The 25878-nt window shown below is 34.1% G+C and overlaps 1 protein-coding gene across 2 annotated transcripts in view; it reads left to right on the top strand.

Moving 5' to 3' along the window:
• Window positions 1-25878, top strand: part of LOC133188454 (prostatic acid phosphatase-like) — a 109396-nt gene that overhangs the window by 45360 nt on the left and 38158 nt on the right. For both annotated transcript variants that reach the window (XM_061323891.1, XM_061323892.1), the window contains exon 5: window positions 15831-15929. In XM_061323891.1, the coding sequence (XP_061179875.1) occupies window positions 15831-15929 (99 nt within the window). The remainder of the gene's footprint in view (window positions 1-15830; window positions 15930-25878) is intronic.

Genomic DNA, 25878 nt, shown 5'->3' with positions numbered 1-25878 from the left:
ACTCCTGGACATCAAGCAGTCAAACTGTTGGCATCATTGTGATAAGCATTGAGTCCTCTACCAAAATTGTGAAATTCATGGCCCCAGGGTCAGGGGTTCTGGTGCTAGGGCGGGGCTATATAGATCATATAGTGAAAGTGCATTATTTCTTTGAAAATCTTCTTCTCTGCTCCTGGGTATTAAATAAACTAACTAAGTATATAGTTATGATGAGTAAGAGTGACTCTTCCAAAATTGTGAAATTCATGGCCCCAGGGGCAGGGGTTCTGGTGTTAGGGCGGGGCTCTATTGATTATATAGTGAAAATGCATTAGTTCTTTGGAAATCTTCTTCTCTGCTCCTGGGTATTAAATAAACTAACTAAGTATATAGTAATGATGAGTAAGAGTACCTCTACCAAAATTGTGAAATTCATGGCCCCAGGGGCAGGGGTTCTGGTGTTAGGGTGGGGCTCTATTGATTATATAGTGAAAATGCATTAATTCATTTAAAATCTTCTTCTCTGCTCCTGGGTATTAAATAAACTAACTAAGTACGTAGTTAGGATGAGCAAGAGTGCCTCTTCCAAAATTGTGAAATTCATGGCCCCTGGGTCAGGGGTTCTGGTGTTAGGGTGGGGCTCTATTGATTATATAGTGAAAATGCATTAATCCTTTGAAAATCTTCTTCTCTGCTCCTGGGTATTAAATTCAGTAACTAAGTACATAGTTATGATGAGCAAGAGTGCCTCTTCCAAAATTGTGAATTTCATGGCCCCTGGGTCAGGGGTTCTGGTGTTAGGGTGGGGCTCTATTGATTATATAGTGAAAATGCATTAATCCTTTGAAAATCTTCTTCTCTACTCCTGGGTATTATTGAAACACATTAAATACATAGTTATGATAATCAAGAATGCCTCTTTCAAAATTGTGAAATTCGTGGCCCCTGGATCAGGGGTTCTGGTGTTAGGGCGGGGCTCTATTGATTATAAAGTGAAAATGTTTTAATTCTTTAAAAATCTTTTTCTCTGCACCTGGGTATTATTTAAACAAACTAAGTACATTGTTATGATAAGCAAGGATGCCTCTTCCAAAATTGTGAAATTCATGGCCCCGGGGACAGGAGTTCTGGTGCTAGGGCGGGGTTATATAGATCCTATAGTGAAGGTGAATTATTTCTTTGAAAATCTTCTTCTCTGCCCCTGGGTATTGCTTAAACAGACTTAAGTACATTGTCATGATACACAAGGATGCCTCTTCCAAAATTGTGAATTTTATGACCCCAGGTTTAAGGGTTCTGGTGGGGGGGGGGGGGGGGGCTTCTATTGATTATAAAGTGAAAAAGCAAAATTTCTTTGAAAATATTCTTTTCTTCTTCTGGTTAAAAAAAGCAAAGAAGCTAAGTGTATAGTTATGATGAGCAAGTGTGCTTCTTCCAGAGTAGTGAATTTCATGACCTCTGGGTCAGATGTGCTGGTGTGAGGGTGGGGCTCTTGATAATTTAGAGCAAATGCATTAATTCTATTAAATAATCCTGTTTGCTCCTGAGTGTTAAGCAGATAAACAAAGTGATGATGAGCAAACATATGGTCCCAGGGTCAGAAGCTCTGGTGTTTTGGAGGGGGGGGGGGGGGGGCTCTATTGATAATATAGTGAATCTGTAGTAAAAATGCATTATTTATTTAAAAATCTTCTCCGCACCTGGGCATATCTGAGGCAAACAGAGTAAAAGTTTTTATAAGGAAGGGAATTTTTACCAGATTTTTGAACATCTGGACCATTTGGTCAAGTGTTCTGGTCCTGGCCAGGGCTCTATTAGTTTGTATTCTACTGAGAGGAGTTATTCCCCTTTGCCATTTACTTTTGATAATTTATCACTGTAAATAATGTACTTGAAAGGTAAATAGAGAATTATGCAAAAACTTTTATTGTATAATACAAAAAGTACTTTCATAGTTTTAATGATCAGATAGATTTGTAAGTAGTAGATAAATAAAAATGAGACAAAAATAACTTGTCTTATTAAATATTCATCAAAGACCAAGAGATGCCAATGTAAGAGATTTCAACAAAGGATTAAAATAGTACAGAAGCATTGATAATTTGTTAATATACTGTATAGTGATAGTGATAAATGGGGAACAGATTAGAACCTAATTTATGAACTGTTAATGAATATTAAGACCAATTATTTTGTTGATCATGATCACCCTATTTTTCTTGCTTTTGGGCAACAAAGCTTCACCTTTTAGTTCATTTTATACTCTATGCGTCCTTGAAATTGTTTTATCATACTCAGGTGACCGTTAAGGCCCTTGGGCCTCTTGTTTGAAAATCTTCTCTGCTTCTTGGTTTCTTGGTCAGATCTTAATACCCATCATGATTCAATTTATTCAGATAGGATTAGTTAATTCACTGTTACAAGAGTCACCAATGTTTGTAAATTTTAATGGTGAACTGTTTTACAAAGATAACTTTATAGGAATGTTAAGACATATGTTACAAATTCTAAACTTAGATCTCATTGATTTAAAAAAAATACTGCGGGCATTCTTTTAGAATTGTCGCAGAAACATCTGCAGCTGCAGCAGGTATACAAGATCATCTCATTCAAACTTTAAGTAAATAGTCATCCAACTGTTGTAGATATATGTAAGAATGTCCAAAGATGTAGTACAAGAAGCTCAAGAGAAACTCAGCTCTATACAATGTGTATATTATCAACTTCTTGGGGCTGTCATCTCTAAATTGCAATTTCATCAGTCATCATTCATTTGGCCCTTTAAGCCCCAAAAATTTTTCATATTTTTTAGCTCACCTGAGCCAAAGGCTCAAGTGAGCTTTTCTGATCGAAATTTGTCCGTTGTCTGTCGTCGTTGTTGTTGTCATAAACTTTTCACAATTTCATCTTCTTCTCAACCACTGGGCCAATTTCAACCAAACTTTGCACAGAGTATCCTTGGGTGAAGGGGATTTAAGTTTCTTCAAATGAAGGGCCACACCTTCCAAGGGGAGATAATGAAGAAATCATGACAAATTAATGGCATCATTTAAAAATCTTCTCAAGAACCACTTTGCTGGAAAATATGAAACTTATGTTCCTCAGGTAGTGTACATTCAAGTTCGTTCAAATCATGACCCCCCCCCCCCCCCCCCCCCCCCAGGGTGGGCAATCAAATTTTTATTAAGGAATACATAATCTTAAAAAAATCTTCTTCTCAAGAACAGCAATATTTATATGGAAGCATCTTCAGTAGTGTAGAATCAAGTTTGTTCAAATCATGACCTCCGGGGGTAGGGTGGGGCCACAATGGATCAAAGTAGGAATACATAGGAAAAAATCTTATTCTCGAGAACAGCAAAGCTGTGATTGGTCATAATAAAATAAAAGCATCCTCAGGTAATGTAGATTCAAATTTGTTCAACTCATAACCCCATGGTTTTCCACAAGGGGTTTTACCATGGCGGCCTGCCATGGTTAAATTTATGTGCGCCATGGTTATATGAGCTGCGCCATGGTTAGAATCGCCAGCCGCCATGATAAAATTTTTATTGCATTTCAATATTGACACCTACTTTTTAATGACTTGAGTATAGTTAATTGTGTTTATACTACGACTGCCATGCACCTCACATGCCTCGAGAGAAAGCGGACTGTGCTAAACATACACAGTAAGTTGTAGTCTGAAATATCTGATGTTTTCCAAGCTTTTTTGTATGATTTTGATATTTTATGTGCCAGGAAAACGTCAGAACCGGCACCATTACGAAAACTGGGAATTCGCTGCATCCAACCGGAGGCGGCATTCTCGGGTTGATTTTTGATACTTGCGAACCAAATTTAATGTCAAACTTACAACTTATCAATAGTACAATAATTTTAGTACTCGCCAATATCGTTTTCATCAGTTCGTTTATAAAAAATACAATCTGATGAAAACATTTTATCTGGCTGTCGAGATATGTTTTCATTTCATTCATTTTAAAATCTTGCAAGTTCTGTATTGAAATGATGTTTTCTTTTCATCGATATTGGTGAGTACTAGAAGCATTGTACTATTGATAAATTGTGAGTTTGGCATTTAAATTGGTTTGCAAGTATCGAAAATCAAGTCCGGTTGGAGACAGCGAAATTTCCAGTTTTCATAATGGTACCGGTTTTGACATTTTCCTGGCACGTAAAATATCAAAATCGTAAAAAAGAGGCCTGGAAAACATCAGATATTTTGGACTAAGTAAGTTGTTGATTGGCGACTATGCTGTGAAGCGTGACAATGGAGAGTCAATCAGCTGATGATCAATTGAGAGTTAATTTTTCTGTACACATGTAATTTCGGGGAATTCCAACGTGTTCACGATAACAGATTTACAAAAGATGGCATAACGAGCAGTAACTACATGATAATCGATAAGCATCCAGTTCAAGTTTCTGTGCCCAGAAAAATTTAACCCTTTCAAAATTTCCTATTCCTTTGTATTTAATTAATTCCCCATGCTCTATTTTAATAAGTATTAACTTTATTATGGGTGAATTAAAAAAAAAATGACCACCAAACTGAATTTTTTTGGTAAAATTCAACTACTTATAACATATTTTTCACTTATATCATCATATTGCAAATGCATTCTAGTTTAAAATCCTGAAGTGGCAATAGAATAGACAATTGGATTAAAAAGTTTCAGAATTTTTATTTGTAAAATTTCTTTTGAAAAAAGAAAATATCATTACACCTTAAAAGACTTTCTAAAATACATAATCACAAGAAATTATAGTTTTTTATGCTTCAAAATGGTAAAAGGGGTATAAATGATTAAATCTAGACCTTGAATGAGTATCTTCTCTTGTACATGTGACAAAAAATTGGCTTTTTGATTGTTATTTTACATTATTTTTTCAATTCTGGTTTGAAAAGTTTTAATATGAAAAAAATATGAAGTAATGAAATTCCCCAAAATTCACTTTTTTTTTGTCCGTTCAAGTCAATTCTTTAAATCTAAGCCAAAAAAGAATTGTTATATACGAGTTCTCTTACGAAAAATACTAGATTTTGAAGTGACCCTATGTTCTGTACATTATTGTGTTGCACTCCTGACATCTGATATGTATTTTATTTAACATTGTTTTAAAAATTATAACACACAATAACCCATTCTTACTTTGTAAATCAATTTGTCGTGTTGATATTTTTCATCGTTTACAGGAGGTCTTTCATATTTTGAAGACCTTAAAACATGATTATTTGCAAAGTGTAATATATATAAATTGTATTTAAAATATATGTGAAATGATGAAAACTATTCCCTGAATTGACTGTAAAATTTCTGTAATTTGTTGATAGACATAGTGTTTTGAACATCAAATAGTATCAAGCATTTTTTTTCAACTTAATTTTTAGTAAAGATAGTTAAAAAGCATCGGTAATTATGAAGCAGTTTTGTTGCACTCCTGACTGCAGTAAAGTTTAAAATTAAAACCATAGAACACAAAAATTCATAAAGTGTTGGCAACATCAAGTGGTAATGAAATTGTGCAATACTTATAGCCCAATACTTCATAATTAAAACAGATGAAAGTATTTAAAATTCGCATTTTATCTGGAATTATACCCTATTTTATGCCAAAAAACTAGCTTAAATGTATATTTAGAAGATAAAATATATTTTAAAGCATATTTTCCTTTAGAAGACAAACACAGTAACCTACCAGAAAAATTCTACTCATCATTTTTTCTTTATTTTTATTCTTATTGGACGATTTATAATTTAACATATTTGTTGCACTCCTGACTAAAGCATTGGGGCCTTTAAAGTAGAATTGTGAAGTGAAAATTACATAAGAACTTGTTCTGTTGTTTCAGTGAAGTTGAGGAGGAATTACTCGAATTTTATGACTATGTTTTAGTGTGTTTATGTTTAACGTTCATTAAAAAAATCACAAAAAAGATAAAAACACATCTGAATTGATAAAATTGAAAAAGGAAGGATTTTAATAATAAAACTGTCAATAATTTAGCATTAAATTATACAAAAAGATCATTATTAATTAATGAATACTTCTAAGCATGAATAGAAGTCTTTTCGTCACACAACTTGAATCTTTAAAAAAATGTGTTGCACTCCTGACCATAGAAATGAGGATCTGAAGCACAGACAGATCCTGTAATTGATAAATCTATTTGGTAAAAATGTTCTTTGTGTCTTTATTTTCCAAAATAAAAATCAGAAAATCATATAATGATAATAGTTTTTTCATGCTTGGGAGCAAAACATCAAATGTTGCACTCCTGACATTTTTGGGTATGCACATATACTTGACTCTCATTAATGCTGCCTGTGATTTATATAACATTTTTAAGTTTTAAAATGTATATCAGTTATTATTTTACACTTCCAAAATTCCGTTTTGTCTTAATTGTCTATCAGAATTTTACAATTGATGTTTTTTTGGCAACACTACATTTTTTCTGTTGCACTCCTGACATGGTATAACATTTTTTTAAACATCAGCCATGACCACAACCTGATTAAACAAAAGTTTTGACAGTCCACATTTAAAGCTCAATACTTTGAATATTATCAGGAAAGTCTTTATTTTCAACATGAAGCATTATTTTTTATTTCACAGATCTCCAAAAAATATTGAAATTTCAAAATGTCACAAAAAGGTGTTGCACTCCTGACAATTTTAGCATGATTTTTGGGCATAACTTTTTTGTTAATTGAGATATCGACGAGATATTTGGCAGGTATTTAGACACTATCTAAAGACATATGCTGAGACATAGAAATCTATTTTCATTGCCTGTAATTTTAGTGTGGGTTGATAAATATGCGTTTGGTCATTTTTTTTTAATTCACCCTCATCTTTCTGATAAAATGTACATAAGTGCAAATCGCCATCTTCGTTTTAGTGTTACCTCCCATTTTTAGCTCACCTGAGCTGAAAGCTCAAGTGAGCTTTTCTGATCACCCGTTGTCCGTCGTCCGACCATCCGTCCGTCTGTAAACTTGTCACATTTTCAACTTCTTCTCAAGAACCACTGGGCCAATTTTAACCAAACTTGGTACAAAGTATCCTTGGGTAAAGGGGAGTTTAAATTGTTAAAATAAAGGGCCAAGTCTCCTTACAAGGGGAGATAATCGAGAAAAAACAAAAATAGGTTTGGGTCATTAAAAAATCTTCTTCTCAAGAACCACTGGGCCAAAAAAGCTGAAACTTATGTGGAAGCATCCTGGGATAGTGTAGATTTTAAATTGTTAAAATCATGACCCCTGGGGGTAGGGCGGGGCCACAATAGGGAATCCAAGTTTTACATTGAAATATATAGGAAAAGTCTTTAAAAATCTTCTTCTCAAGAACAGACAGGGCAAGAAAAACTGAAACTTATGTGGAAGCATCCTGGTGTAGTGTAGATGCTAAATTGTAAAAATCATGACCCCTGGGGGTAGGGCAGGGCCACAATAGGGAATCCAACTTTAACATTGAAATTTGTAAGAAAAACCTTTAAAAATCTTCTTCTCAAGAACAACTGGGCCAGAAAAATTGAAACTTATGTGGAAGCATCTTGGGGTAGTGTAGATGCTAAATTGTAAAAAGCATGACCCCCGGGGGTAGGGCAGGGCCACAATAGGGAATCTAAGTTTTACATTGAAATATATAAGAAAAATCTTTAAAAATCTTCTTCTCAAGAACAACTGGGCCAGGAAAACTGAAAATTATGTGGAAGCATCCTGGGATAGTGTAGATTTTAAATTGTTAATATCATGACCCCCCGGGGTAGGGCAGGGCCACAAAAAGTATTACAGGGGGGGGGGGGAATCTGGTAAAGAACAGCATGGCCAAAGTTACTCAGGTGAGCGATGTGGCCCATGGGCCTCTTGTTATGAAATGTCGTGTGGCGCTATTTTTAGCACGGGGGCACATGGAGAAGCTAAGGAAAGAACTTAGTATGTTACGTATTATTCAAAGGCCCACAATTTTTCGTATTTTGATTTACACGTTTTCAAAAATATAACTACTATGTACATGTAGAAGAAGATTGGTAGTTTTGATATATGCATAACAAAGTTTTGCAAGTATGTTGATTAGAGGCATTCACAGGATTTAAACATCCATTCTTTCTGGAAATTGCTATTTTTTCCACTATTTTTACAACAAATTGCCAAAATTGAAGTAGTGCACACCCCTTGAGCAAAATAAAACATATATATTTGAAAATAATTTGATAAAAGACAAGCAAAAATAATGGTAAGAATTTGCTTGAGGAATGTGCAGTATGTTAATTTTGACATTTCATGACTATTTCCGGTGGCGGATACCGAGTTAGTTGAGAGGCGAATTCTTATCTAGAATTAATAATAATGGTGTATTTCATGTAATAATGTTAAAAAATAAATTCATCATTGATTGACCACATTTATATTGCTGATACAAATATATTTGTTATAAAAATAGCATGAAAACTAAAAAAATGTTTTATAGAAATGACAAATTGCGATATAATTTTATACAAATAAGCCTTACGCTTGATAAATGTTGCCAGCAAGAAGGGAAGAGATCAATTGATTTGATATACTAAAGTAATAAAATAAAAATGTTCAGCTGACAAATGAAATCACTAAAACTATTATTGCAGAAAAGAGAAAATGCTTAAATCCTAGACTTTATTTTAATTTGGCTACTAAAACAGCCTAGTTGATGTCTGCATCTATGTAAATAAATTACGCAATAAACTCAAAGATGACGTCACAATAGGTCCCCTTGCAACACATTTTGGAAAGGAGGGGGGGGGGAATTCCCAACCTTTTGGATGCCGTTGGTCAGGACTGATCAGATTAATTAATATTCTGAAGTCTTGTATTTTCAGTCGTTTATAAAAGTGCACAGTTGATGTTTCAATATATTTTCAGATTTTATAATTCCACACACAATATAAGCATGTCGCATGTGCATAAGTTTATATTGTAGACATTGCCGTTAATGTTATGCATATAAAAACAAAGGCTCATATTTCACCTAGTAAAAATTATTTTTTACCTGTATATTCTACTTAAGATGATTCCACATATACCAGAGTTGTAATTTCTTATCTGTCGAGGATCCAGTGAAGTTGAAAGAAGACTGGAATGAGAAAGCGACAGAAAGGTCCAAAAAAAGAATTTCGGACAAAAAAAAAAATAAATAAAAACCTGTATCGGGTGAGGGGTTTACTTTTCAGCAAGGTTACTTGTCACTAAATTCTTTCACCCAGTTGCAGCGGGTTATGTGTATCACTCAATTTAATATAAGTATACTGTGGAACAAAAATAATGGTAAGAATTTGCTCGAGGAATGTGCAGTAACCCCTTTCCACTTTTTCCCAAGCTTTGAAAATGATCATTGAAAGCCCCCCCCCCCTTTTTGCTTTAGGATAGGTAAAGTTTAGGAATTTAGTGTATTGGGGAAAATTGGTTTTGAAAAAAAAATATTGAAAAAAAACTTTGAACCTACCGTAACACGGGGCCTCGATTTTTAAGGTCTCATCCGAAAGACCCACAACGTTCACTTCAAAGTGCCGATTGATTGATTGATTGATTGTATGTTGTTTTATGTCCCATTCAAGAATTTTTCACTCATATAGAGACGTCACCATATACCGGTGAAGGGCTTCAAATTTTGACCTTTACTCGGCAATCAAGGCCATTTGGCAGTGAGGGATCTTTATCGTGCCAACGCCTGCTGTGACATGGGACCTCGGTTTTTAAGGTCTTACCCGAAGGACCCGCAACTTTCACTTCAAAGTGCCAAGCGCTTGGCAAAGGAACAGTGCTACCCATTTTTTATCGACTTAGGTCAGTCTCGGCCAAGATTCAAACTCACGACCTCCCGATCACGGAGCAAGCGCTCTACCTGAAATGGATTGAAAAGCAGGCATAAATGCCTATGATCTTTCTCTCCATAGGTTTGGTATTGAAGGATTACAATACTTACTTTAAGATAGGCTCTCATATTGAGCGAAACTTCCAATCTCCCTTGCAGAGTTGTTGTTCGTTTCTCTCTCAGACGCCTCTGCGATGGGCTCACGTCAAGATTTTTGACATAATGTAAAAAACATGACATTACAAGGATTATCTCAAATTAAACTAATAGTTCTAGATATACTTAGTAAATATCTACCTTAAAAGAGGAACATTAGTGCAGGCATTTAATTATAATGAATTTAAACTAATGCACTATTTCTCGTGCTTATCACTGTGATATACGCGAGCCAACGACAGAGGTGAATGTATGAGCCGATGGTAGAGAGTGCGAAACTTCAAGCAACAAAGTCGAAACTTCAAGCAACAGTATTTATCTATAATTATATGTACATATTTAAAAAAAGATCATAAAAGTGTTCTTCAAAGAAAGTTAATGATTATACAAGTTTATTTTTATTTTATTATTTATTTATTTTTATTTATTTATCTAAAAAATTTTTTTTGGAAAAGCTGTATACTAAGTTGGTGAAAAAAAGCCTCAATAAGTTGCTAAAGAAAATGCGATAGAAAGTTGCCTATGCCAACTATCCAAGAGAAGTGCTGCATCTCTACCAGCTTGTAAAGGGGTCGGGGGTGGGGGGTGATACTTAATTTGTGCATTTGAGAAGGACCATCCAGTGACATATAAAATTATTAATCGAATGACAGTACTTTTCTTTTAGTTTTTCTTTTTTTTTTTTTTTTTGGAAACTTTTTCAGATGACAAGACAGAAACGTTTTAAACACATTTTGTGTAGATAAATTTGTGAATGATGCCGCGACTTGGAAAGGATTGACTGGGGAATTGGCCCTTTCAATGTTATCTATCAATAAAAATTTCAAATTTTTTTTTTTGAAAATATCTATAATGCTTTCTCATAAAATTTTATAGGGAATCTGACATTCTATAAAATAGTGTTAAAAGTTTTAATGCAATCTTAAAACAAACCAAGTAATTCGCATAAAAAATATTGTCTAGTTTTTAAAAATCAAAATCTTGCTTGAATTAGAATAATCAGATACTTATGATAAATGTACTATTAAATATGCATTACGCATCTCTCTCTCTCTCCCTCTCCCTCTCTTGTTTTAAAATCATATAAATTAATCTTTCATTTGTACGAATATTGTCGGTCCCAGAAACCAAACTGCTTGTCTGAGTCCTTTATTTAACTGATCCATGGGTCGACAAAACGCATTTTGCCCATGAACATAGTCAATAAATGTTTTGTTATATCTTTGTATTTTGTGCTGCATGTTTCCATGATGTAAATTTACTTATACCACACTGGGGTTGAATTTGGTCAATTTCGTCACTGTCGAACACCAGCGAATGCAAATGAGATTGAGCTGATCCCGCCCACAACTTTGATGGAAGCGTTCCAATTTCTCATTGACAGGTCAAATATCTTACTCAGCGGCCAAATATTGATATTTTTTATGACCGCTCAGTACAACATTGTAAATTTTTAAAGAAATTTTTAAAGGTATCACAAAATTTTGTTTTGTACTCTGGAAATCTTCAAAATAAACTCTGAAAATATTGTAGGGAGCAAATGTCAAGAGGGATTTGTGCATATGTGTATAAAATGACAGAGGCTCTGTTCGAATGATTAAAACTCTGTATCAGACAAGGGCGGTCTTTGAGAAAAAAAATTATCTATAAAAATCTGAACAGAAACTTTGAGTTGGTAAAGTCATGGAAAGGGAAAGGCGCTTCACTGTTGCGGATCTTGTACAGTTACACGGTAAAACAATAATAAAAAAAAAATGGACAAAGAAAAATATGCTACCGGTACGATTTTTAGCAAAATAAATTAAAATTTAGAGACGGTTTTAATATGTGGCTATTGGACCAAACTGTGTGAAATGTAAAGGGAGAATTTTTTTTTTTGAAAACATCATGACGCAATGTTTTTTGACGTTATAATGTAGAGCTCTCCGGGGTTACCAAACACGTTGATTTTAAAATTAAGTAAATTGATTCCTGTTAAATGGAATGGAATGAAACTTCACACTTCAACAAAATAAATATTTTTTATATAAGAAAATGTGTATTTTTAAAAATATTTCTTGAAAGTAATATAACAAACTTTCCAACAACCATCGTATTTGCGTAGCGTCACTAGGTTGACGTCATAACGTCATAGTGTTATTTTCCAAAGAAACTATCAACATTCAGATAGCTTTGTAGGAAAATTGATTTGAGATAATTGCAAAAATTAAGCTGAATTAAAAAGAGGACATCTTAGACATCTTTCCAAAAAATCTTCATCAGATTTGCGGACAGGGCCGATTTTGGTACATAACGTACTTTCTTCTTTGGCGAAAAATTTAATATGTAGAAAAAAAAAAATGTTTAAGAAATCAGAATAGAGAAAGAAAAATTACAGTTATGTCAGAATTATGCTCCTGGTTATATTAAGTTTTGATACTTTTACCATGTATGCCGACAGTAAGTTCATAGACCATGCAGTTAAAAAAGCTTAGGCATTGTTAGGATGTCGGTGTTAGTTCTTCTGTTAGTTTGTGTGTCTGTTAACTTTTTTTCTTCAAAATACTACCCATTCATCAGTCTTAGTCATATCTGAATAAAATGTTTCATACAACAGGCAACATCAATTCTGTATGTCAGCTTTTGAATAATGTTGCCATGGTTACTCTATCAAAATATTTTTTTTTGAAATTCCTTCAAAATGTTCCTACAGTTTTGTGCCAATTTTTGTACATTTTTAAAATGATATATACTTTCTGTTATCAATACTCCTTTTTATTATTATTTACATTTTTTTAACTTTTAAAAAATTGTTGGTTATTTCAACTTTTTGTGTTGCAGTGGTTAAGTTTTGTGATACCAATCATTGAAAGTTAAAAAGTCTTGCACACATTCATGTTTTCGGTCACATTTTGCCTTCACGTAGCTTCCTCCATGGTTAAAATTTCAAATGTGGAGAACCCTGAACCCCCCAGGAGTGATGGACCATAACAGGGGATCATAGTTATACAAAGGAACATAAAAGATATTTCAATAAAAATTTCCTTTAAGAACAGCAAAGCCATTATTGATCATATTAATTCAAAAGCATCTTCAGGTGGTGTAGATTCAAGTTTGTTCAAATCGTAAAGGATATTTCATTAAAATTTTCTTTTAAGAACAGCAAAGCCATTATTAGTCATATTAATTCAAAAGCATCTTCAGGGGGTGTAGATTCAAGTTTGTCCCCCCCCCCCCCCAGCCCTGGAAACACTTTAATATGTAAACTTTTCAATACTGAACTGATTTCTGCTTTTTCCTAGCCAAAGTGCTCAGGGGAGTGATGTTGCCCATGGGCCTCTTGTTGTTACTCTGACTTGATATATAGGCTGATGAATTTAGTTTGGTTTATAGCTAACTGCTGGACTTCCCCCAAGGTACCAGTCAACTCTGATGGGCTTCCCCCAGAGTCAATAAAAATTTAGGAATCCAACTTTGTATAATACTGCAGCTACTTGCTGGGCTACCCCAGGTACCTGTTTACCTTCGTAGACTTTAAACTGTCCTGTCTTTTCTTCACTTTAAGATTTACAGCTGCCTGCTCCCTGCTATGCTTGCCCTAGGTTTTAGCTAAGTCTAGTAGCTCCAACACATCCAACAGGCCAAATTGTATTAGTTGTACATTTGAATTAAAATATGGTGTTTGTTCCTGCTTATATTAAAGTACTGATACAGTACTAGAAAGACAGAGTCAAAATAATAAACTTCATCATTTTACAAATTTCATTACTGCATGGTGAAAATTAGGGCTGGGTATTGGCTAGAGATTTCATATTGCGATATATTGCCATATTTTTAACTGTATAATGATATGTATTGCAATATTTTCAACAAATATTTAAATGGTATTTTCTTATTATATTAACTTTCTTTTACATGTATATGTAGAATGTGCACAACTATGATAAATAACCAATAAAAGATATCTTGCTGATTGAATTGCAGTTATGCAACTAAATACACCCCATACAACAGCTTTTGTCTTACTGTTAATTGGCATGATCGCAAACGTTTCTGATGACTTTTCTTTATATTTTATGATAGAATTCTTGAGTCCACATTTTGCCGGTATATCGGTATTACAAAAATGTATTGCAATAAGATATTTTTGTCAACATACCGCAATATGGTGGAATATCTGTATTATCGATCATATCGATCACCTAGTGAAAATTCTTTTTAGGGCTTTAATTTGATACAACTTAATTTTTTTTTACATTTAATATTAACTTAAAACATTTTTGTAATGTCATTCTTTTGTTTCTACAGTCTCATATTTCAAAGAGTGTACTAGCTATAGTCCAATATTATTTTCAGGAGTACAATATTAATTATCTAATATTGTACTCCAAAATAATATTGGACTGTGTGAAACAAAGGATAACGTCACCTAGCTTATACACAACGAATGAATAAGGCAACAAATAGACAAAAATTATGCATTTTATATAGAAATCAACATCTTGTTATCCAATTCAAGCTATATGGAAATCAACATCTCGTAATCCATTTATGCAACGAAACTTCCAAAGTAGGAATGTCCCAGAAATTTCATTATATGGTCAAGTTAACATTTAATATTGAATTTATGATTTTTCGGAAAACACATCCAAATTAATCCACGTTAAGTGGTCCATTGAAGAATGTTAGCATTCAGGGGAAGAAAAAGCATAATGCAGACAAGTTTACACTTGATCTGTATATCCCATAAAACTTTTTTCTCGGAAAATTTAATTTCAACATATATTTCCAAATTAATTTACATAAAGATGTGGTGCTTTCAAAAATGGTGCTTTCCTGGAATATTTGCCTTCTGGTCACTTACAATCTTCATCCATTAAAAAAAGGATCCTTCACAATACTCTCAGAATCGCTTATGTCACAAAGTTGCTCAGCTCTTTATAATGCATCTGTAGGGTGCCACAACGATAAATAATATATGATTGGGGTTCAGTAAAGGATTTTAATTAAAAAACTATTCATCACTTTGAAAGAAATCTCTTTAACCCCTAAGCGCCCCATCCATCTGGTTTGGTCACCGTCACCAGTATTGTATTATGACATTAGCCAATACAAAAGTGCATTGAAAAAATGTTTTAAGTAAGATACAAAACTCAGATGGTCTATCATGTCAGATGCAGGACTGAGACTTGGTGCTTTGCACCTCGTCCCTTAGTCCCGTATATGACATATTAGACCATCTTCGTCTTGTATCCCTTACATGAAATTAAAAAAAAAGCTCTGTGAATATTATATCTTCATGTTTTTCATTAATATGCTCTAATAGAATAATCAGTAATCACTGTCAAGAAACCTTTTTGAATTGTCTGAATTTCACTGGGTCCGAATTAATATGACATTTCTGAAAGTAAACAATTGATGCTGCATGCATATATAGTCTAATATTACGCAGCCGAGTAATTTTTTTTACTAGTGTGGTTCAGTGTTATGTTTTTCACGTTTAAAATTTTCAAAATGCTTCTTTAATTTGAGTATGAAAATCTTCATAACACTCTCTGGAGTTTGATCCAGTGTGTTTGCATATTTTGATCAAAACAGTGTTTGCACTCTTGCATTTAGCGCAGATTTAATTCATATGTTCTCCACACAGCTTCGGTTTTGAGGCCTCAACTGACAGTAAACAAATAGATGGGGTCATGTGACCCTGTCTAAAAATGAGAGGAAATTAAAGTGATTATATTAAACTAGTTTGTAAATGTCATTCTTGTTCATGTTATGTATAAATTCAGATTTGTTCAAATCATTTCCAATATTGATGATAATGTGTAATAATAGAGCTTGTATTTTGATTTCCTCAGTTGCTGAGTTCCCATGCCACTTGTCCACTATTGGAATATCTCCATCAGGAATTTATTTCAAAGAATCAGCAGCTTAAAGATCTAATCAAACAAAAACAGGTATGTTATATGTATACATGCATATCGTACAGTGAAATCACTCATTTTCATGGGGATTAATTTTTGTTGTTTTCAAGACATGAAGAGATCCACAAAACTGTGTTCACCATGGAATGTAATTTTTCCCATATAACACTACTCAGCAGTTTTTCATCCATGAATGCCTTCAAGTTTAGCTCAAAAATCAGCTGTTTAAAGTGACCACCCCTATGAAAGTTTTTTGTCCATATACAGGTGAATAACACACCTGAGTGACCACTACACAGTGCTTTCAATTTTGCAGCTATTATTTGATAAATAACCACAATATTACTTATTTCAATCCTTTAATTATTTTTATGAGTATAACAGATATTAAGTATTCCAGATAGTCTTATATATATATATATATATATATATATATATATATATATATATAATATAAATATAAATATATATATGTTAATCAAGACTCCCAAATTCACTCATCTTCCAGCTTCCACAGGGCTTCTTCACTCTGAAATATATTTGATATATACATTGTAATTATACAAATGTAACTTAGTATGCATGAATCAAAGTAAAAATAAAATATGCTCTTTAATTCATATAAATTTTCTGATTATGGGTGGGTTGTGGTGGCATTGCAATGTTATATCTTATGAGTTTTCCTCATATACTGTAAACCAACTTTAATTTATAGAAATATTCGCAAGTTTCGCGATCTACTTTTACTCTCGAAAATTAATCGCCGTGAACCATTTATTTCGCCTTGTATTTATCGAGAATGTTTCCTCAGTCACAAAAATTAATCGTTGTGGATTGATTTCAAACGGACGAACCACAAATAAAAGATGACGCCAATAATAGTTGGTTTACAGTAATCAATATTTCATTTCGGGCAATATGCCCTCATAAAATCTTCAATTATATTTCAGAAAACATCATAAGATATAACATTGCATGTTCAAAGCTCAGACTAACCTAAAGTCAAAACTGCTCTGGAAAATCCATCAGATTATCAGTAGCCCTACAATAAAATTTATAAAATGTTCTAGCATGTGACCTGTGTGCCATTTCTAATACCTCATTTACAGATGCACCTTTTTTTAAAAGCCTTACTGGTTGATGCAATGCGAGCTGATTGAGCTTTAAGTGTTTTGGTATCAATACCTGCCAGGGATGTCACATCTTTTATCCAATTTGAAACTGCATTAGCGGTTAAACCTTTATGTGGTCTAATAATTGACCGTAATATTGAATCACCTGATCGCATGATCATTAAGAGTCCTAAATGTCTTTGTTCTTTGTAAATACTCAAGTAAGCATTCCGGGACACACAATTTTTTGTTATCTGGAAAACGTGCATAAAACATTTCTTTTGAAGAACAATTTCTTTGTGTCTTGGATATCCCTGGCAGGAGAAATTTGACACCTCATGGTACAACTTGCATGAAACCCTTAACTTGAATTCCCTGTTGTGGCCCCATCCTACCCCTGGGGGTCATGATTTGAACAATTTAGAATCTACACTAGCCCAGGATGCTTTCGTATAAGATTCAGCTTTTCTGGCCCAGTGGTTCAAGATTTTTTAATGACCCCACCCTATTTTTGTATTTTCTTGATTATCTCCCCTTGTAACAATTTAAACTCCTCTTCACTCAATGATGCTTTGTACCAACTTTGGTTAAAATTGGCCTAGTGGTTCATGAGAAGAAGTTGAAAATGTGAAAAGTTTACAGACAGATGGACAGACGGACAGACAATGGGTGATGAGAAAAGCTCACTTGAGCTTTCAGCTCAGGTGAGCTAAAAATCCTACTGTAGAATCACAAATTTTCATGGGGATAAAATTTTGTTGAGAAGTTTTGTTAAAAAGGTTTCGTGGGCATTAAATTTCATTGTTATGAAATAACCCTTTTCCATTTATACAGTGAAACCTGTCTTATCCAACATGCTGGGGGAAATAAAATCAATGTGGGATTAGATAGTGTGTCGGATTACCCAGTGTTGAATGTTTCTGAGCATTATGATTAGTGTCAAATGACTTCATACCAAAAAAATGAATAGATTTAGAGTACACATGTATTTAACTGTCAAAGTGTATGCATATTTTTATACCCCTGCTCCGAAGGAGAGGGGGTATACTGTTTTACCCTTGTGTGTCTGTCTGTTTGTCTGTCTGTGTGTCTGTCCGTAACAAATTTTGGTCGCAGTTTTCTCAGCAACTACTCATTGCAGATGCTTGAAATTTTAGCACACTCTTTGTTTAGGCATGCCATATGGTAGGATTCATTTGCGTACGAATCCGATGTCAACTTCCTGTTGATCCATACATCTGTCCGTAGCATACATAATAAATTTTGGTCACAGCTTTCTCAGAAACTACTCATCACAGATGCTTGAAATTTTAGCACACTCTTTGTTTAGGCATGCCATATGGTAGGATTTATTTTCGTACAAATCCGATGTCAACTTCCTGTTTATCCGTGCCTCTGTCCGTAGCATACACAACAAATTTTGGTCACAGTTTTCTCAGCAACTCCTCATCACAGATGCTTGAAATTTTAGCACATTCTTTGTTTAGGCATGCCATATGGTGGGAATCATTTCAATCTGATTAAAATCAGATCCTTTGATCCGCTCACATAGATCGCTACAGAGGATCTGAAGAAACCCCATTCAGGGTCATCTCCTGGTGACCTTTCAATTATCCAATCAAACATTTGCTTGCAAGAATTTAGAAGTATCTCGGAATTCAGTTACAGAAGTGAAAGCCCCGATGATACACGAAGGAAAAATTGTGACCTGTTTCCATAGACTGTCAAAAGAACAACCACAGACTTTTTTGTACAGAAATATATTTAGTACTTGCTTTTGTCTTGTTTTTTAGCTCTTTGTTCTGCACGAAACGATAAGGTCTTTTCCACAGCTACTTTCACTTCTACATTCATTTTCCCGAATGTCGCTTAAGAACGATCTCTCTGATTGGTCAAAATTTTAATGAATATTTTTATTAGAAAGGTCACCAGGAGATGACCCTGAATGGAGTTTCTTCATATCCTTGTGTAGCGATCTATGTGAGCGGATCAAAGGATTTGATTTTAATCAGATTGGGAATCATTTTTGTATGAATCCGATGTCAACTTTCTGTTGATCTGTGCATCTGTCCGTAGCATACATAACAAATTTTAGTCACAGTTTTCTCAGCAACTACTCATTGCAGATGCTTGAAATTTTAGCACACTCTTTGTTTAGGCATGCCATTTGGGGGGATTCACTTTTGTACAAATCCGATGTCAACTTCCTGTTGATCCGTGTGTCTGTCCGTAGCATACATAACAAATTTTGGTCACAGTTTTCTCAGCAACTACTCATTGCAGATGCTTGAAATTTTAGCACACTCTTTGTTTAGGCATGCCATATGGTGGGAATCATTTTTGTACGAATTCAATGTCAACTTCCTGTTGATCTGTGCGTCTGTCCGTAGCATACATAACAAATTTTGGTCGCAATTTTCTCAGCAACTACTCATCGCAGATGCTTGAAATTTTTAAACTCTCTTTGTTTAGGCATGCCATATGGTGAGATTCATTTTTGTGCAAATCCAATGTCAATTTCCTGATTATCACTGTGTCTGTCCATAACTGAACTTGTGTATTCACATAAGAACGGGGTATTATTAGTGAGCATTGGCTCACAGACTTCTTGTTTGTATAATACTTACCTTAGTCTGAATAGCATTTCTTTGAGGAACAGCGTTTGTGATAGCATTTGTGAACTCTGTAGAAATGTACAATGATTTTTTGAAATGGACAAACAGAAGGAACCGCCGATCACTTCGAGATGTTGCAATCTAATTTTTAGCATTTTAATTACTGACAGTAGGTATCAAAGTAAACATTTCCTCTACCTTCTCTACACTGTGGTATTATTTTTATCTACACTACATTTCTCTCCGATTTTTCTCCATTGTTTACTTTAAACATAGATTGTGTTATTAATACCATCACATGACTTTTACTTTTCATACAAACTGGACGTAACTCTAAAACATTGCAATTGCAACTGAATTTTGATCAAACAGATGTAAAATTTTAAATTTTATTGGGCAACTTCATGTATCATTAATTTTCTGTCACATGGATGCTATTTTTTCAATGTGAGAATAAAACTGATAACAATAAAGAGAACTGATTGCCTAATTTTTACAATCAAAAAACTATTTATTGATTACAAATACACTTTCAAACTTGTAATTAACTACTCTCTAAGAACAATCTTGTTACCAAATGGGATATTCATGTTACCTGGCCAGTGGCAAATTATCGTACATCTGTGTAATTATGTCGGATTACCCAGGTGAATTCATAATGTAATTATCTAGTTCTGTTGGCAAAAAGCACCAGAATTCGGAATGTACAGTGGTCGGAATATACAGTGTTTTATTCTATATAAATTATAAAGATTTGGGGGGGGGGGGGAATAAATTATGAGGTCGGAAAGTCCAGTATGCCGGATCGCACAGTTGTCGGATTGGACAGTAGGCACTGTATTAAGAATAGGGTTTTGACCCTTAAACAAGGGGAGATGATTAGGGAAATAAAAACAAAAGTAGTGGTTGCTAAAAAATCTTTTCAAGAAAACTGGGCAGGTTATCACCAAACTTACACAAAAGGATTTTGATATGTTGTAGATTAAATTCTGGGGTAAAGGGCGTGGTCTCCATGTCACTTCAAAGTTGACCAAAACTTTTGTTTTGTTAAAACTTTGATATTTTGCCGAGTATAAGGACTAGGATCATCAAATCTGGTCAGTTGATGCATCTTAAGACCTCATGTCATGTTGACTTAAAAAGAAGGTCATGGTGACTCACTTTTTGAATTTTACAGGTATTTATTTTCAATTTGGTTTTGATGTTTTGAACTTGGACACTTTGAAGCCTATGATCATAAAATGTTGTCAGCTTTTGCATCATGAGCCTTTGGAGTTTGTCAACCAAAAAGTAGGTCACAGCCGGTGACCTACTTTCTGAATTTTAAGACTGAGAGGTTTAGAATCATCAAATTTTGTAAGTTGATGCATCTTGGGGCCTTGAAACATATAAATTTGTCAAAAAGAAGGCCACATTGACCTACTTTTTGAATTTTGCAGGTATTCATTTTCAAATTGTTTATAAGAGGCATATTTTTTATGCATCCAAAGGCGTAAAAATGTATTAGTCAAAAAGTAGGTCACAGTGACCTACTTTTGAAGGTTTTTGACTATATTTCAATATTTCAGATACTAATTGGCTTAGAATTATCAAACTTTGTCAGTTGTTGCATCTTGAGTCCTCAGAGTGTGTCAACTAAACAGGAGGTCACTGGGGACATCTTTTTGTGAAGTAATTCAATATTCTTATTTCTTAGATTGTTTAAGGAAAAAAGCTCTAGTTTCTTAGGAACTACTGCATCAGTTATCAATTTTATTCATATTTAAGGGGGATATTAATTATTGTATTTTTTCAAGTTGAATAAGAAAATTGAGTTATCCCCCCTTTTTCATCCATAAATATACTTGTTTACTGGGGTTAAAATTCTGCAAAATCACAACTTCTGTTCAATTTGCTGGTAGAAAATTAAGAAAATATTCTTGAATTGTCTTTGCCTTTTTATGTCTAAAGGAAGCTCTAAACATTGCACTTTGCCTTTGCATTGTTGTAGTAATGTAATATCATCCCTCTGTCCTTCCCTCCTTGCATCCTTTTGTTCTTCAGTCCATCCTTCCATCACACTTTGGGTTTAGCTTAGTTTCAAAGAAACTATTCAAAACATTTTAATAAAAACTTCATATGCTGATTCATATTGATAAGAGCTATTCAAGTGCATCAGCATATTTTGACCTTGACCTTTTTTTTTTTTTTTACTTTGACCTTATTTTTCTTAAATTTGTGTTTAGCTCAAATTCAAAGAAACTGTTCAAGATATTTTTATCAAACCTTATATCCTGATACATACAGATGAGAACTATACAACTTCACAACATTTTTGACCTTAGCCTTTCCTTTGCCTTGACTTCACTTTTCTTAAATTTATGTTTAGCTTAGTTTCAAAGAAACTATTCATGATATTTTTATCATACTTCATATGCTGATATATATTGATGAAAGCTATTCAATTGCATCAAAACTTTTTGACCTTGACCTTTTTCAGGGTTCTCCACAAGGGTTTTACTATGGCGGCCCGCCATGGTTAAATTTATGTGCTCCATGGTTAAACGAGCTGCGCCATGGTCAAAATCGGCGGCCGCCATGATTAAATTTTTTTTGCATTTCTGTATTGACACATACTTTTTAATGACTTGAGTAGTTAATTGTTAGTTAGAATGATCTAACTGTATCTCGGGATGTTCTATCTAGTTAATTGTGTTTGTACTACGACTGTCATGCACCTCAAGAGAAAGTGGGCTGTGCTAAACAAACACGGTCGTTGATCGGCGACTATGCTGTGAAGCTTAACAATGGGGAGTCAATCAGCCGATGATCAATATCTTGAGACTTAATTTTCCTGTGCACTTGTAATTTCACGGAATTCCAATGTGTTCACTATAAGCTAGTGACAGATTTACAACAGATGACATAACGAGCAGTAACAACATGATAATCGACAAGCATATGATTCAAATTTCTGTTTCCAGAAAAATTAAGCTTTTCAAAATTTTTTTGTATTTAATCAACCCATGCTCTGTTTTTAAATATAAACTTTTAATATTATCTTTCTGATAAAATGTAAAGTGCCAATCGCAAGTCTTATTTTAGAGTTACCTCCCGTTTTTATGAAACGTCGCGTGGCGCTATTTTTAGCACTGGGACACATGGAGAGAAACTCAGCAAAAAAAATCAATATGTAGAAAAAGATGTCGTTGTTTGTTTGTCTGTTCATTTGTGTGTCTATTGACTTATTTTCAAAATATTATCCATTCATCAGTTTTGCTCATATTTAAATAAAACGTTTCATACAACAAGCAACATCAAATTCTGTTTATCAGGTTTTGAATAATGTTGCCATGGTTACTGTATCAAAATATATTTTTTCAAATTCCTTCAAAACGTTCATACAGTTTTGGTCCAATTTTTGTACACTTGTAAAGTAACGTACATAATCCTTTTTATTTTTATTTAATTTTTTTTTAGCTTAACAAAAAATGTGTTGGTTATTTTAACTTTTTGTGTTGCAGTGGTTAAGTTTTGTGAAACTAATCATTGATTAATGAAGGTTAGGAAGTCTAACACACATTCGTGTTTTTGGTCTTATTTCGCCTTCTCGCAGCTTCCTCAATGGTTAAATTTTCAAATGTGGAGAACCCTGCTTTTTTTTACCTTGATCCAACTTTCTTAAATTAGTGATTATCTCAATTTCAAAGAAACTTAAGACATTTTTGTCAAATCTTAAATGCTTATACATATTGATCAGACCTATTCAACTGCATCATCATCCTTTGTCTTTGACCTTTTCTTTGACCTTAAACTCACTTATCTTAAAATGGTATTAAGCTTAGTTTCAAAGAAACTATTCAAGATACATGTATTTCAATCAAATGTAATATGCTGATACATATTGGTGAGAGCTATTCAACTGCATCAACCTTTTTTACCTTGACCTTTTTAGGGGGATAGGGTGGGACCACAATAGGGAATCCAAGTTTTACATTGAAATATATAGGAAAAATCTTTAAAAATCTTCTCAAGAACCACAGGGCCAGAAAAGCTGAAACTCATGTACAAGCATTCTGGGATAGTGTAGATTCTAAATTGTTCAATTTGTGTCCCAAAGAGTAGGTGGTGCCACAATAGGTATTACAAGGGGGGGGGGGGGGGGGAAATCTGGTGAAGAACAGCATGGCCAAAGTTACTCAGGTGAGCGTTGTGGCCCATGGGCCTCTTGTCTTTGATCTTGACTTCAAATTTGTGCTTGGCATAGTTTTACAGAAATGTATGCTGATAAATATAGAGGAGAGCTATTCAACTTCATCAACATTTATGACCTCTAACCATTCCTTTGACCTTGACCTCACGTTTCTCAAATTTGTTTTTTGTTTTGTTTTGTTTTGTTTTTTTTTTGCTCAAAGAAACTATTCCAGCTATATTTTTATATGTAAACTTATGCACTGAATAGATACATTATTTGGTGAGAATTCATAAACTTTGACTATTTTTTTTACCTTGACCTTCCTGATGACCTTTGACTTTTTAAAGGCCGAGGTTTTCAACCAGTCGGTTTTCCTCAGGTAAGTTTTGGTGTGAGGTGGAGCTTAATAGAAGCGGCTGTGAAGCCCCAAGGGAACCACGCTGGCTTGTGTATACCTACCTATATATACAGGATGTTACATGTATTACCTGTGTGTTTTCCTCGTACATAGGAAAACAATGTCATCTTTTTTCTTGTGTTGGTCAATCGAAATGTTGATCGTCAATTTTATAAAATAAAGCAAGCTAAATTTTTGTTGGGGGCAGATTTCCAGTTCAATTCTTTTTTAAAAATATGTTTGAATAAATTAGACAATTTCAATATTATTGTATGTGTTAATTAATTATAAATGTTATAATGAGAACTGGATCATAATCTTGTGTCATTGTACCGTAAACTGGCGACAGAAAGGGGAGTAATTCGAATTGCAAGTCGTGCATGCAAAATGAATTCAAAGTGGAAAAGATGAGAGGAGGGGTACTGAAGATGTATCTAATCAAAAAAGACGTAGAAACCCTGTTTGGGGGCAAACACAGCTATTATAATGCTGCTAATTTTTCTTCTGAGACTGGTTATTTTAATGTAATTTTTGGCACCTGGTGTCTCGAAGGAAAGTGAAACTTATCATAAATTTTCACTTGACTGAATAATATTACGATGTTCTAGTAAATATAAAATTAAGATTTATAATTAAATTTAATTAATTGATCTTCCAACAAGGGTCGGAACTTTCGGTTTAAAGGAAAATGGATGTACGTGTAAATTATGGTTTGACATTTATAATTATCAATTATTTCGTGAAATGAAATTGACTTTAAAAATAAAAAATTAAATACCTAATCATGTTTTCACATCACATTTACTAAATTATTTGACAGATTGAATGAATGAATGTATACATACAGATTGAATTAATATATGCATAGCATCTTCTTATATTATGAAGCAAAATGGGGGGGGGGAGGGGTCAGTAAAGCTTCTTCCTCACCTTTTTACATTTGCGGTAGGCATCAAAAGACCAAAAGTTAATGTGATGGGTGATTGATTGATCGATTGTATGTTGTTTTAAGTCCCATTCGAGAATTTTTCACTCATATAGAGACGTCACCATATACCGGTGAAGGGCTTCAAATTTTGACCTTTACTCGGCACTCAGGGCCATTGAGCATTGAGGGATCTTTATCGTGCCAACGCCTGCCGTGACACGGGGCCTTGGTTTTTAAGGTCTCATCCGAAGGACCCACAACTTTCACTTCAAAGTGCCGAGCGCATGGCGAAGGAACGGTTGCTACCCATTTTTTATCGACTTAGGTCAGTCGCGGCCGAGATTCAAACTCATGGCCTTCTGATCACGGAGTGAGCGCTCTACTGACTGAGCTATTGTGACGGCTAACCCACTAGAAGCTACCGTGAATGGTAATGCGATGGGTGCTATGACGGCCAGACAAGATATACAAGATATCTAGTATCCAATCCCAGGCTTAATGTCAATTGATTGACAGGGGTTCACAGACCAGGTAAATTTGAGGGCGGTGCTTATTTCCTCCCCCTTCAAAGAAACTATTCAAGGCATTTTCATCAAACTTCTTACACTAATATGAATTTTCATGTTGCATCACTAATGAACCCTGGGCAGGGCATTCATGTCCTATAGACATTTGACCTTGACTTTACTTTCCTTAAATTTGTGTTTAGCTTAATTTTTAGAAATAAATTAAGATACTTTTATCAAACTTTATTTG

The sequence above is a fragment of the Saccostrea echinata genome, unplaced genomic scaffold (assembly GCF_033153115.1).
Source record: "Saccostrea echinata isolate AGI-Se365-2 ecotype Australia unplaced genomic scaffold, CSIRO_AGI_Sech_v1 ptg000016l, whole genome shotgun sequence".
Lineage (NCBI taxonomy): Eukaryota > Metazoa > Mollusca > Bivalvia > Ostreida > Ostreidae > Saccostrea > Saccostrea echinata.
This window is presented reverse-complemented; position numbering and strand designations above follow the sequence as displayed.